Source organism: Rhyacophila brunnea, unplaced genomic scaffold (assembly GCF_057557595.1).
Source record: "Rhyacophila brunnea isolate RB1 unplaced genomic scaffold, BYU_Rbru_1.0 scaffold_1, whole genome shotgun sequence".
Classification (NCBI taxonomy): Eukaryota; Metazoa; Arthropoda; class Insecta; order Trichoptera; family Rhyacophilidae; genus Rhyacophila; species Rhyacophila brunnea.
The window spans coordinates 54,794,251-54,810,482 of NW_028232751.1; the positions used below are offsets into that span (position 1 = coordinate 54,794,251).

The 16,232-nt window shown below is 31.3% G+C and overlaps 1 protein-coding gene across 5 annotated transcripts in view; it reads left to right on the top strand.

The window, feature by feature from the left end:
- Positions 1–16,232, top strand: part of LOC147079975 (trypsin-like) — a 39,501-nt gene that overhangs the window by 17,860 nt on the left and 5,409 nt on the right. For 4 of the 5 annotated variants that reach the window (XR_015071394.1, XM_085953104.1, XM_085952943.1 and 1 more), the window contains 2 exons: positions 371–521; positions 5,444–5,560. Coding sequence is in view for 4 of the 5 variants with exons in the window: in XM_085953104.1 (XP_085809230.1) it covers positions 5,525–5,560 (36 nt within the window). In the remaining variant the exon portion in view is untranslated. The remainder of the gene's footprint in view (positions 1–370; positions 522–5,443; positions 5,561–16,232) is intronic. The other variant, XM_085953193.1, reaches the window with a different exon arrangement.

Consider the following 16,232-nt stretch of genomic DNA (forward strand, 5'->3'; position numbering starts at 1 on the left):
GCATTATTTTAATACTTTTTGGCCATCTTTAAGGAGAATTGAATTAATTTTCAGTTAATTCTGTTTTGTATGGAAAGTTATTTCGGAAAAAATCGTAAAAAGTAAAACACTATTATTGGTTGTTAAGGGGGTCCTAGCAACTAAATTATTAATATATACGTGCATTACTATGGAAATCAATATTAAATGTCAAAATTACATTTCAGTATTCTATGTTTATTCAGTATTTCAATCAACTACAAAAAAAGTATTTATTAATACATAGAATTGTCAAGTTTATATGATTTAACAGAAAATTTTTAAAATTTGGTATATAAAAAGTTCTTTTTATCTTGTAATTATTAACTAATGAATGTGGCATTTTTTACAGTTTGAAGGAGCCGTACGCAACAGTGCAGTATGGCGTCAGAAACACGTCTGTCTCCGGACCTACCATTGTGAAGATTAGCAAGGTCATTTGCCAAGAAGACTACGCCGTCTTTTCCGACATCTACGCCCACAATGATATTGCATTGGTCAAGGTCAGACTTTGCCATTACAAAGACACTTTCTTTTATTGCTTCTGCAACCCAGTGAGGACATTGTCCGTTTCCTGAGAATTTTTTTGCACAATAACAGCAATTGTTTTACGGGAAGGAGAAAAATGGGTACTGTTCGGTTATGAGGAATACAGCGGAAAACACATTTTAAAATACACGATATACTGGATTATTTGTTAGTTTGGGTTAGTTTAGGTTAGTTTAGGTTAGTTTAGGTTAGTTTAGGTTAGTTTAGGTTAGTTTAGGTTGGGTTAGGTTAGGTTAGGTTAACTTAACAAATAATCCAGTATATCGGCTATTTTCGAAATGTGTTTGCCGCTGTATTCCTCATAACCGAACTGTACCGAAAAATGTTTATTGGTAATTCTTTCCAACTATTGGGTCAATGGACAATAACATTTGAATTTTAATCTGTCATCCATAAAATAGCGAATTATTTTTTTAAATTAACATAGTTTAATCATGTTTTTTTAAATCCACAATAAGAAATACTACCATTTATAATTATTATTGTTGATAAAAAATAATATGGTATTATTTATAATCAGTAATGAGTAATCACCCTACCTTGCTATGGATTGTGCGACATCGAAATATAATTTAAAACAATGCATAATGGAGACTAACAACAACACTAATAATACAACAAATTTTCTTAAAGGCTTTATCAGATATTAGGGCCTGACAAGGCTCTAGCCTGGAGACCCGAGCTCTGGGGGGCAGGCGCGACGGGTCGACCAGATAAGTGAAATATACACAAATCACAAATTTGCCCTAATGAGAAAAAAGTCGCCTGCGGCGCTATTTTATTTGTAGAGTTTTTATTACTGTATGTCGATATTAGACAACTCCATAATTCAAGTGGATTTATTGAACAATACAAAAAAATCAGTAAAAATACACCTTATACTACCCTTAATTTTACGTAAAACAACATTTAAAAACGATGTAAAAGGTCCCACCGCCTTTAACTGTAGCGATGGGTAGGGGGGGTGCCAAAGATCATGGCCTAGGGGCCCGCTTCAAGAGCGCATCCAATACTCCATTACAAAATGTTATTCATTTTTTTCCCCATATGACCACACTCATAACTTTGCAAATTTCTTGTAAAATTTTGCCTGCATTGCGTGTGAGCTTAAATATTATAATTATCGTTATAAAACATTCCATATTTTTTTTTATTTTTAAATATCTTTACCGTGGTTTTAAGCGCGAAACGGGTATCAACAAAACCCTATATAAATCGTATTAATGTACCTATACCCAAATAGTCGCAGCCGGCATTCGACTGTAATGTCCCAATGTGAATAATTCATACACGAACTAAATTGTACCACATAACGCACACCTACTAACTGGTATATTATTATTTTTATTATATATTGACTGATACTATATAGCAGTGGTTTCAAAACTTTATGTTACTACGCCTCCCTTTTTAAAAAAATCTAATTTTGTCGCCTCCCCCCTCCTTTTATTCCATTAAAAAATACAGACACATTTTTACGTCTACAAATAATGTACTAATACAAAAAATTAATAAACAACTTAATTAAGAAAATTATTTTTAAATTTATTTGTTTTTCATGCAATTGATGTGCTTATTTATTAGCTCTATTATATTATCTATTAGTGCTCTTTTTCTACTAAATGGACCTGCATTGATTTATTCAGTCAATTTTAACAAAATATAAAAATTTGAACATTTTTTATCATTTTTTCATTAGATAGGTAGTTAGCGCACTTCACAATAGTATGTAAGTGAGTTGAAATAAAATTAGTCTCCATATCTTCAGACAGGTTTGCAAACAACCTATTTTTTATAGGACTGTTTTTTTTGGTTCCATGACAAAACAGAACATGACAAAAACAGAACAGTGACAAAACAGAACAACGATAAATATAACTATGAACTTTCAGGAAAAATATAAATTTAATATTGAAATCGTCTTATCTCTATTATGTTGATAGATTTTTAATAGCACAAATTTTCAATACGCCATAATAAATGAATATATATACCTAATTTCTGCATTACTAATTGCTAGTAAGCATTCAGAGGTTCGTTTCTTTCAACATGAACGAAACAAATCAAATTAAACCATAGACAATATACATACAAATTGTAGTTGACCGGAAATGGTTTGAGATTTGACGTTTGGTTCAGTGTATCATTGAAAATCAAACCGTTCTCGGACCATCAGAAATGGTTTGACATGAAACGTCAAACCAATTCGGACGATCCATAGACTAATGGCAATCTGTCAAAGTGTTGATAAGCATTATTCGGCATTTATATATCGTGAGGTGTTCATATTAATATGTTAGATATTTACACCATAGGAGTTCACTTGAATTATATGTATTATAGATTAATAATCAATACCTATTATTCATAAGTAACCAAACGCGAACAAGACGCCGCTTTTGGTGTTATTATCTCAAAATCCAGCACTATTTTCTATGCAAGTTCGATTTAATATCATTACTATAATTATTATGTCAGACAAAGAATTTATTTTCATTTTATTTATATTTTGTAACGGAGATTCTAAACTACAAACTGTGTTAAATCAACCCGGAATGATCTTTATATTACCTAACGAATTTAATATGTTCGATTGTCGTCTAAGTCACAATATCATACTGTCGACATGAACAAGTGGTCAATAATTATGAAAAGCTCTAATCAAAAGTAATTTTTAAAAACTAGTCATACCTATAAATCTTATAAATTAACTAAATGGTTACCTATTTATGAAGCATTCTTTATATTTTGTATATTTAAAATGAATGAATACGACAGTTTGTTAAATTTGTATTATTGTAGACCATGATAGGAGGTTAGAATTTCATAACAAGTTGACGTTTCAAATATGTTTCTGTTTTAGAGACTAATATATTATGAATTAATTTTAAGTACTGGCAACACTAATTAGTTGTCAGAAAAGCGTTTCCGTGGACATTCTACCAAACGGTTCCAAATCAAATAAATCCAACGATGCCATTTGATTCGTTCAGTTCAGGTTCAATGATACGAACTTCTAGTAAACCTCAAATAAACTTAACTCGATGTTGCTGGCAAGCTTAGGATATCTCATCTTAATCAATATAATATGTTCAAAATGATTGGGTGACTAGGTACAACGAAATAATGACCTAACCTAACCTAACCTAAATAGATTCCACAAAAATTAATGTTTTATTTTACTTCTGGCTGTTCTGTTTTATCATGTTCTGTTTTGTCCGGTTACCGTTTTTATGTAGTCTATAATAATTAGCGGCCGTTTTATGAACTATGCACTTGAAAACTGCAAACCTGAGGCCACAATAATTGTGTTAAATTTTTCGCGCCTCCCTCAGCGACAGTCCGGGCCTCCCAGTTTGGAAACCGCTGCTATATAGTGTAACAACTTAACCTTTAAATTGCGCAGATTGCGATTTCTTGTACTGCGCATGAATTTCATGGGGTGAATTTAACTATTGTTACATGAAGCCTATTGGGTCGTTTTCTCTCGCTTGGCGGCACTCTGTCAAAAGTATAGAAATTCACGCTTATGTGCTATATTATTTATATGTAACAATTAATATTAACATGTTTTTGTTGTAAATAAAAACCGTTACCTAATCAAAAGTTACGGTGAATAATTGTGATTTTTGCCGATTGTTTTAAAAAAATGTACTTACGTAAACATGCAATGCGATTTTTTAGTCTTTAATAAAACTAACATCTAAATTGTATAGATATTAGTATTAGTAAATGTTATTTGTATATAATCTTACTTAAGTATCTACATACTATATGTTTATCAAATATGAAAAGAATTTGACATAAGAAAGTAATTGGTATCTTCAGAACATATTTCACTACCCTGTTCAAAATGGTTTCATATTTGCAACTCAATAACTCTTGCAACGCACTTTTGCGATGCTAAGGGCAATTTCAGACGGGACACCGGTGTCGCGCTCGATATACTATAGTAAGCCTTTGTATTCTAATAAAGGGTCCTTTGTATTATGTTTATGAACGCCCAGAGATAATGAGTCAACACGTGTCCAGTACACTTTTCCGTCGGCCGCTACATTCTCCAGCCGCCGATACACTTGTTTTATAACGCAAAATTATGCGTTGACTCATTAGCTCTGGGGCGTTCATAAACATAATACATAAGCCCCTTTATTCGAACACAAAGGCCTCCTATATTATATCGAGCAGGACACCGGTGTCCCGTCTGAAACGGGCCTAAGAAACGGCGCTATAAGTTGCCATGTTCGTCTACGTTGATGCGGCCATTAGGTCGGCATTTTGCGAGACAACGCAATACACATCTGGCATAACCAGGGAACATAAAAATAATGAGAAGTAGGTTGTCTTCTGGATCAGTTTAAATATCGAGTGTGGGAAAATATAGATTAAAATAATTGTTGTTTGATTAAATAAAACGTATTTTTTTTGTAGTACCTATTCTATTTTTAATCAATAAATTAGGACCGGTTTCGTCCGTCTCAGATGGACGTTTTCAACTGAATACATTTTTAAAAAGAATATTTATCAAACAAAATTCAAAGCGACAGATATAATATAACAATAGGTACATAAATTATCCGTCCAATAATACCTTACCAATAACAAATTAATTTAAAATTTGCCAACGGCAAACCGCGGCGCGGTATGGTGTAAACGCGCCTTTATAATATCTCGTCTGAAAAGTACCAAGTATACTTATATTAATTTAATTATAGTGTAACAAACCCTCCGACATAAACCCTTTCATATCAATACACATTATATAACAATGAACGATGGTCAATAACGACAAAACAAAAGATTTATTCGGTGATATATTATTATTTGTTATCTACCCAAAATAATATATACATATATTGATATTATGGTCTTTTAGGTTGCGACTCCAATAACGATAGATGGAGAGATTGTAAGTGCAGTAATATTGCCTCCACCAGACCTTCACCTCGAGACAGGAATGCCTACTATATTACTAGGGTGGGGACTCAATGCGGTAAGTAATGCATTCAGATTTTCTTGGGTATTATTTTTATGGTACTTAATTATTATTTCACAGATTTTTTTTTCTAATTTCGTACCTACCAAAGTTTCTTTTGAAATACCAAGTATCAAGAGTTTCTTTGAGTAGGTTTTTCAGGAGTAATATTTTTACTTTCAAATATCGAATCATTTGAGCTGTCAAAATAATTTTTGTATATAGTGAAACATTTAAATGAAGTTGGTGTGACGTTTTGTACAAGTAATTACGAGTACTCCGTGGTGTTTATATTATCGTCACTGTGCAGGCCAGTTATTATCGTAACCCTCACTTTTCACCGAAGTGACATTTTGATGACAATGGGCTTATTGCAAACTCTTACACGAACTGGCCAAGTATATTAAATCCCAAAAAATAATTTTATATCAAAATAATTCAAAACTATTTTTTAAGACATCTGTAACTTGACTAAAAATATTCTAGCCAGATGCTTTAAGCCTCTAACTAAACCACGGGTGTATCAATAAAAGAAATTTCTCAATTTGAGATAAAATAATAAATGAAATATTAAAAAAAATTATAAGTAAATCCAATGCACACTGACTGCTTTTACATGAAGCCGATCGCATCGATTTCTTTCGCTCGGCGTGGCTCCAACTATGTGATATATTTCTGCCAAAACTATTGAAGTTCACGCGGTGTGTTTATAGATGATTTAATAAAAAAAAATACTAATTATTTTTATCATATGGAAAAAATAATAAGATAATTACAAGATAAAAAGAACTTTTTCTCTACTACTACGTTTTTAAATTTTCTATTGAATCATATAAACTTGACAATTATACGTATTAATAAAAACTTTTATTGTACTTGATAAAAATACTGAATAAATATTATAGAATACTGAAATGTTAATTTGACATTTCATAATGATTTCCATAGTAACGCACGTATATATTAATAATTTAAGGACCCCCGTAGCAACCAACAATAATAACTTTCCATACAAAACAGAATTATATGAAAATGAATTCAATTCTGCTTAAAAATGGCTAAAAGTATTTATTTTTTTTTGAATTATTAATAACCATGTCCTTGCTTTTTCGTACAAGGTGGTTGTTAGTAATTTTGAACAATCACAAACACCCAGGCTTTGATAAAAACACATAAATGTTTTTGTCATGACTGGGAATCGAACCCAGAACTCTCGGGCGGAAGGCCAGCGTCTTACCCACTGCACCACGAGAGCCGCTTGGCTAAAAGTATTAAAAGAATGCATTGTCGTCGTGTTCTGATATATTCTAAAAGTTTCAAATGTCTAGCTAATCGGGAATTTAGTTAAAAATCGATTGCAAGATTTGTATTGGACAAACAAGAAAAGATTTGTACTGGACAAACAAGAATACGAGCTAATAAAAACGTGGTAAAAAAGAAACGGTTCGGGAATCTTTTGAAATTTTTCCCACCGGATTATGCGAACCAATACGAACCGACCCTCCACTGACTGTACTTATCGGAAAAACTGAGTGGCATTTTGATTCTCCTTTTTTAAAAAAGTTTACACAGGAAGTACGTATAACCGTTATTGCAGATACGAGATATTGCTGCGTCGCGATTATAGTCGGATATTAGAAAATACACAAAGTACCCGTTTCACTATCCGTGATGCCGTTTATCAGAAATTCACAACCAGTATGCTGCAATATTCAATGTCCTTTATAAATTATAAATTCTGATTTACAATAATATTTTTTTATTATTCAATTCTGAATATGTAAACAAAAGGTTGTAATAATTAACTATTTCTTTTATTCAACAAATAATTCACAAGATTTAAGAATGTACCATTCTAATTTCTAATTATTGAACATACATAATTTTGAAAAACACTTCTGAGAAAATATATTATAACCAATAGAAAAAATCTTTTTGAAAAAATTTAGCCACCCAGCTGGAATAATATAATATAATATAATTATTGGCAATTTCAAGTAAGTTACATCATAAAAAATATTGGTGAAAACCGTGACGCCGGTTAGTGATTGAAGTAGTAGTTACCTACTTTGATTTAATAAACAAAAACCGATTGCCAAAGTAGCTTGATTTCGATGAGTGTTGATGAGCAGGTATTAAAAAGACCAATAGTTAAAATTTGTCACAATTAGTACGTCGCCTTGTAGCATAGAGGATAATGCGCGGACGGGGCGTAAGCCCAAGAGATGCAGGTTCGATTCCAGCCAGGTGCCTTACTTTTTTCAAAATTATATATGTTTTAAGAATGTTAGATTCTTTATTGTAGAAAAATCACAATTTGGTCATACACACTCGGTCCAACTTTTTTTTCGATTTTTTTCCAATGTGTGTGTTTTTCAAAAGTAAGTAGGTATATTTTTTTCTGTTATAAAGGTAATTTGTTCGTAGCAACCTATTTTACAACGTTTTTCTTAGCTCGTAATCTTATTTGTCCAGTGGTTCTGTGTCCGGTACAAATCTTGCAATCGATTTTTAACTAACTTCCTGACTATCTAGGCATTTGAAACTTTTAGAATATATCAGAACACGATGCCAATGCATTTTTTAAATATATTTAGCCATCTTTAAGTAGAATTGAATTCATTTTCAGTTAATTCTGTTTTGTATGAAAATATTTATTTCGACGCCATTATTGGTTTCTAAGCGGATGGTCCTAGCAACTAAATTATTAATATATAAGAGCGTTACTATGGAAATTAATATGAATGTCAAAATGATATTTCAGTATTATTTCAAGTATAATTTTTTTGATCATTTAAGCTAGTCAAGTCAAGTTTATATTCGTCACTGTTCTGGCAGAAAACACTAATTCGAAAAAATGACATATTGAGTTAGCATCAAAATGTTCCTTATTTCAAACTTTACCATCTGGAAACGTTCTTAATAAATAAACAGTCTTTTTTTAAAGTCATCGTTTTTACGATTATTTAACAAACTCACATGCTAGACGAATTATTTCAAACGTTTTAACAATTTCAAAGTCAAATTACTCAAAACTAACATACTACTAATTATGATTCAACAGAAAATTTAAAAGCGTTGTATATAAACAGTTCTTTTTATCTTGTAATTATTTTTCTCTAAATTTTTTTCCACTTCTAAATGTTTAAAAATTAGCGCGATACTAATAGATTTATTTTTTATTTTTGATTCTTGTTTATTGGGAGTTAAGTACTTTATTTTGATTGATTAACTAAATATATTTTATGTTTTCGTTAGATGTTTGTTACTTCACATTTTTAATGGAATATTATTCTACAAACCTCATTTGAATACGAATGTTGGATTATAGACTGAGAGTGTATCGTGTTAATCGAATACCTCAAAAAAAATCAAATGCAACATTATACTATACGTACATTATAACATAATGTCAAAACAAGTCTAAAAAAACGACAATAATTATAAAAAAGAATTTACAATCGCCATCTTTCAATGTGCCAACGTATAAATTATTAATCTTTATGCTGCTACCACTTCAGACACACTAAAAACGTGGTAGAATTGCCAAAAACATTACTTTCTGGCAGTGGCGAAGGGTAGGCTTTTAAGATCATCCACAAATAGTGCACACTAAACTTTGTCAGTCATACGTATTTATTTTCATTGAAATATAAGAGTACAATAAAATTATTTACAATTTTTGGTTAATTTTTAAAATTCAATTAAACCCTTCGAAACCAAGCCATAATAAATAATAGTCAAAAAATACTCGACTATCTATTATGCGACCCACGGTGGCCGCGCGGCTTAAGCGTTGGACTATCACGCTGTGGGTCTCAGGTTCGAATCCTGGGTCTGGCAAGTACACATATTATTTTTCAATTTGTGTGTCAGTCAGGGTATGGACCTAATAGGTTGAGCAAGTGGCTGAAATCCGTTTCTCGTAAAAAACATAATCTGTTAATACAAACCTCTACTCTGTGGAGGCCCATATAATCCTATTAGGATCGGATATGGTCGGCAAAAAATCTATTATGCAATTAAATCATACATAACTTTGGATATTTTATAGATAGAATAATATTTTTATCTGTTATAGGTTGGTTAGGCATGGATTATTGAATTTTAAAAAATAATCAACAATATGTGTAATATGTATTCTTAATCAAAAGAAAACAAATAAGTATGAATGAAAAAGTGTGCACAATTTTGTTGTATCGCCCAAAGTATACCAAAACTATTATGGTTTGGTTGAGGCAGGGTTTAATTGATTTTTAAAAAACTATCCAACACCATCTGTAAATTGTAGTCTTAGTTCAATGAAAACAAATACGTGTGACTAACAAAGTTTAATGTGCACTATTTATGGCGGATCTTAACAGCCTACCTCCACCCAACGCTACTGCCATCTAGTAATTTTTATTTATTTTAATATAATGCGCGAAATATGTTAATGTTTTGAAAATGATAATTTTATTCTTCGAAAAGTGTGACGCAAAAAAGGTTGCCATGCAGTGCCATAAATGCAATGCGGAAATGAGATTTCACTCTCTTTCCAGCACAAATTTTCCGCGAAATAAAAATAGTAAATTCCTGCTCAGGTTACATTTTCCCGACCTCTAAAAGTCTATTTCACGGACACACAGCTGATTTCTGCGCGGCAGGGCGTTTTGTTGTGACAGTCGTTACAGAATGCATACAGAAAACCATCTTAAAATAAATTATCTTATTAATTAAATTATTATTTTTTGAAATATTGAAGACACTTAAGAGTGCAAGATTATTTGTATTGTACAGACCTAAAAACTTATCTGAAGAATGGGATGGGGTGCCACTGTCGAAAACTACCCAATCAAGACTCGTAACTGGACAACATCTGACATTCGAATGATATTTTCAAAATGGCGTCCAATGGTAGTCCGTAGTTCTATTTTTAGCCATTCTACAAATAAGTTTGTTGGTCTGTAATATATTTGAATAAGTAGGTGCCATGTAGAAGTATTATTGAGTTTTGGTTGTTTAGACAATGATTTCTAAAGACTAATATCTCATTGGTTAACTCCATTAATTTCCAATACGTTACCATTATTCCTAGAATTGATGATTTACACCTCTTGAGTGTAGTATTTTTTGTTTATAAGTAGATCTATTACTAGGCTTTGACGATTTATTATAATAAGCTTATCGAGTGTATTATTATTAATAAGATAGGGGTTTTTACTAATTAGGTTTTTTACTAACACTTCAACTATTCATATTTTTTTGTTGTATTTTTTTATTGTTGACCCTTGACTTGATAGATAGGTAATGAAGTTTTTATCTAATTTATTGTATTGATTTATTATAAGCTAGAGTTAAGAGTGTTCGTTGTCAGTGTGTGTTTACCTTTGGTGATTGTACACAACTCTTGAAGATGCCGAAAGGCGAAACCCGGGTCACAAAAAACGACTCAAATGGAATAGTAGAAAACTTCAATCCATTAGAATTTAAATTCAAATTCCATCATGGTCATTGCATTACTTGCACCAAAGGAAAAACAATAAATTTAACATAACGTATTGTAAAAATGAGTTGAAAAAATTACATATTGGTCCTCGAAAATGTATAATTTTTACGTAGTTTAACTTAACAAAAAAAGTTAGGACACATTTCTTCCGTGAAATAGAATAGTGGCGCACCCAGGGGGGGCAAGGGGCCCTGGCACCCCCCAAAATTATCAGAATGATTTTAAACATTGAAATTGAAAGCCGATAAACTATACCTTTGGGCTTAGACAAATAAAAACACGGCAAAAAATAATTTGTAATTCTCCAACACCGTTTTTAGAAAAATTTCTTAGATTTTAATTTCTAACACAAAAATTTCGAAACACTAATGTCAGGTTTTTTTAGAAACCCAATCCCTAATGGAACTGTCAAAAAATTCTCGGTGTTCACCTGAATTCCGGAGTGGTGTAGGTCATGGCTGGGGAGGGCTGACAGGGCTCTAGCCTGGGGGCTCGGGCTGTGGGGGGCCCGGCGTGTCGGATGACCAGATAAGTGAGATAAACACACATCATAAATTAGCTTTAATAGCAAGAAAAGTCGCCTGCGGCGCTATTATACTTCATGAACATTTTCAATTATATAATTGTGCAATATATTTTTTGATTATTATGTGTCGATACTCAACAGTTCCATTATGTATTAAAAATCGCCAATAATTCACTGTATGAGTACCCTTCATTTGAACTAAAACACAATTTGAAAAACGTTGATGTAGTGTTTCACACTGCCTTTAATCTTGGCGGTAGGTAGGGGGGGCGCCAAATATCCTAGCCTGAGGGCCCATTTCACGATGTGGGGACCATGATGTAGGTACACCGAGTGCAATAGACAAAAGGCCGATAAACGAGAAATTAGGCTGTGAAGAAGAAAAAGATCCAATGGGACTAATTAACATTATCCTCCTTGCCCCCCTTCCCCCCCAATATTAAATCCTGGGTGCGCCACTGAAAAGAGTACTGATTATATAACTGTCTGAATTTTTATTTCCTATTCCGACCGTAGAATGAGTTTTAGAACAGCTTCTGCGACAGTAAAGTTGTCCATGTATAAATGTAGGTAATGATGAAAAATCATAAATATGATTTACATTACGTGTTTATTAATAAATGGTGATATTGGGTTATGTGTTGTGTTAAACATTTAACCAATTTAAAACACGTACATATTACATGTCAGTAAATTATAATATCGGTCGAAAATAATACATCTGTATGCCCGGTACACACTGTTAATCGGGTGGAACAGGCGTCGATCGCGGGATTTTTGGTCGAACCCAAAGGCCTATAGGAATTAAGTCGTTAAAATGTAAAAATCGTTCAGTTGTAATATAATATGATTTCATTGACATTTAGATGGGGAGCATTACCCACTCCAATTTATATTTCCTTGACCAGCTGACGTGACGTCATTTTCATTAATCATGAGGAAACCCGCGTGACCTTTCGTATCACTTCATGAATCCTGTTATATCATTAAAAGCACTGCATATGAGTGAGAGAAAGAGAACATGTTAATTCCCGCGCTTTAAACCAGAGTGTAGTATCACACAGTAGACTCTTTGCACATTACGAGGATAAATGACAGTGAGTGCCCAGAAGAAGACGAAAACTTATCATTTTCACGACTGATGGGAAATTAACTTTTTATATCTAATGGTGAAAGATACTAATTGTCCTCAACTAAATACATGTTTATCCAAGTTGAAAAATGACAAATGTAAAATATACCAGAGCGGGTTCTGTGTTTGGTGATATATTAAAATAAGTTATTGTAATTAATTTAATGTTTATTGCTTTACATATTTTTTACAACATTTTCTTAGCTCGTATTCTTATTTTGTCCGGTGGTTCTTTGTCCGGTACAAATCTTGCAATCGATTTTTAACTAACTTCCCGACTAGCTAGACATTTGAAACTTTTATAATATAATTATCAGAACACGACGACAATGCATTCTTTTATTACGTTTAGCCATATTTAAGTAGAATTGAATTCATTTTCGAAGAATTTAGTTCAAAATGTCCTTCTGAGGCGAACGAAACCGGTCTAAATATAATTAATAAAAGTGGAAAAAGTACTAAGTATAAAAATTTGCGTTTTAAATTAAATTAATAATAGTAAGTAGGTACCTACGTCTTGTAAAATGTTCATAATTGACTATCATATTTGTCTATAAGCATAATAATTACAAGATAAAAAGAACTTTTTATATAAATACAACGTTTTAAAATTTTCTTTTGAATTACCTATTATGCTCAATATGCTCAAACTTGTACTCCATATGAAGTAAATAAAAAAACAAACAAACAAATATAGAATACTGAAATGTCATTTTGACATTTAATTTTGATTTCCATAGTAACGCACGTATATAATAATTTAGTTGCTAGGACTCCAGACTAGCAACCAATAATAGTCTTTTACTTTTTACAGATTTTTCTGAAATAACTTTTTATACAAAACAGAATTAACTGAAAATGAATTCAATTCTGCTTAAAGATTGCTAAAAGTATTAAAAGAATGCATTGGCACCGTGTTCTGATATATTCAAAAAATTTCAAATGTCTAGCTAGCCGGGAAGTTAGTTAAAAATCGATTGCAAGATTTGTTCTGGACAAACAACCACCGGACAAACAAGAATACGAGCTAATAAAAACGTTGTAAAATAGTAAACAACATGCGTATGCCATTATTTACAATATTAAATAAGAAGAAACATTATGTATTGCAATTTAATTATTAATAATAAATATAAATATCATGAATTAATTACTTGTATTAAACGTCACATGAATTTCATTTAGGTAGATGCCTATCTGAATGTAAAAATAATAGAATACTGTATCAGTAGGTCTATTCTGTACTAAGTATCGACCGCTAAAGTGATAAAGTGATAGATATTATCAAACTTAGGGTAGGTTTGTATCAAAGTATTATCACTTATTGTAACAATTATAATACGTTGGTTGTTGGTCGATAAGTATAGAATAGACCCACAGGATAACAATCTATTTTATATGGAAATATGTTGTACATAATATTATATATACATTATATATTATCAGTGTCTGGAGGGTGGAGGTAGGCTGTAAAGATCCGCCATGAATAGTGCACATTAAACTTTGACAGTCATACGTATTTGTTTTCATTGAAATAATACTACAATTTACAGATGGTGTTGGTGAGTTTTTAAAATTTAAGTAAACCCTGCGAAACCGAGGCCATAATAGATAATAGTAAAAAAATACTCGTCTATCTATAAAATATCTAAAAGTATGCAATTGAATCATATTTATATCTTTGAATATTTTATAAATAGAATAATATTTTTTATCTATTATAGTTTTTGTTTAGGCAGGGCTTAATGAATCTAAAAAAATGAACCAACAAATAAGTATGACTGAAAAAGTGTGCACTATTTTTGTCGGATCGCCCAATGCATTCCAAAACTATCATGGTTTGGTTTAGGCAGGGTGTATTTGAATTTTAAAAACTAACCAGTACCATCAGCAAATTGTATTATTAGTTCAACGAAAACAAATAAGTATGTCTGAAAAGTTTATCGTGCATTTTTTATGTCGAATCCTAACAGCCTACCTCCACCCCTCGCTACTGATATATATTGTATATATTTAAGGTAATTTGTCTAAAATTATTAAATTTATTGATAGTAGTATTAAAATTCTCCTTTATTATTATTATCAGTAGAATAGAAAACTCATTTATTGAAATATGATTATTATTTATGCTAATGGCAATGCCAGATTATTTTTCGGTGTTATCTCCAATTTCCGCAAATTGTTATTTTGAAAATAAAATACAGACACGTCATAATCTAAAGTATTGTAATCATTTATAATCGTTTCGGAAAGAAAACAAATGACAATCAGTATAACATTTGTTTGACAGATAAGTTCCAGTGTCGTGTTTTCAGATTATATTTTCGTCGTAATTAGTGAGGAAATATGCATTTATGTATTGTTAAAACTCACACATACACCAATGTCACAATGTGCCGATTTTAGATTTAAAAAGTTTTGTAGAATAATAATTTTTATTTGTGATATCGATGTTCTAACAATGACACCTTGTATCTGCAATTCAATATTTTTGATAGGGGGTGGTTAAAATGTTATACAAAAAATATTAAATGGTATTATATAAACAAAAATACCATTATATTATTTTTGCACTACGCGTATTTTATTTGCTAGTATTAAATAAAAACAAATAATTACAAGATAAAAAGAACTTTTTATGCAACGTATTTAAATTTTCTGTTGAATTATTATGCTCAATATGCTCAAACTTGTACTTGATATGAAGTAAATAAAAAACAAACAAACAAACAAATATAGAATACTGAAATGACATTTTGACATTTCATTTTGATTTCCATAGTAACGCACGTATATATTAATAATTAGTTTCTAGGACCACCCCCTTAGAAACCAATAATAGTCTTACTTTTTACGGATTTTTCCGAAATAACTTTCCATACAAAACAAAATTAACTGAAAATGAACTCAATTCTGCTTAAAGATGGCTCAAAGTATTAAAATAATGCATTGGCATCGTGTTCTGGTATAGATATTCTAAGAGTTTCAAATGTCTAGCTAGTCGGGAAGTTAGTTAAAATTCGATTGCAAGATTTGTACTGGACAAACAACCACCGGACAAACAAGAATACGAGCAAATAAAAACGTTGTAAAATACGCGTATTGCAAAAATAATATAATAGTATTTTTGTTTTTATTTAATATCATTAATAGTTTTTGTATAACATTTTAACTACCCCTATCAAAAATATTGAATTGCAGATACGAGGTGTCAATGTTAGAATATCGATATATCGTTTCGTTTACATAGAAAGTATTAAAAGACATTATAATTAATTTGTGGTAGATGGACGAAAAGGCATGAATAATATTATGGTGACAGATAGAAAACGTCTCTAGACTATAAGAAAAACTCTCTGAAAATGTGAATTTCTTCAATATGCTCGATTCAAATTGAAATCTCTCGAAATATGACAAAATCGAACTGAAAATGTTAAGACGATACATCAGTGAAACGACAAATAATTTTCAACTATAGGCGCGACGAAATTTTGGACTCGCTGGCATTCGGAGAACGAACGTCAAGGTGTGAATACGTAAATTT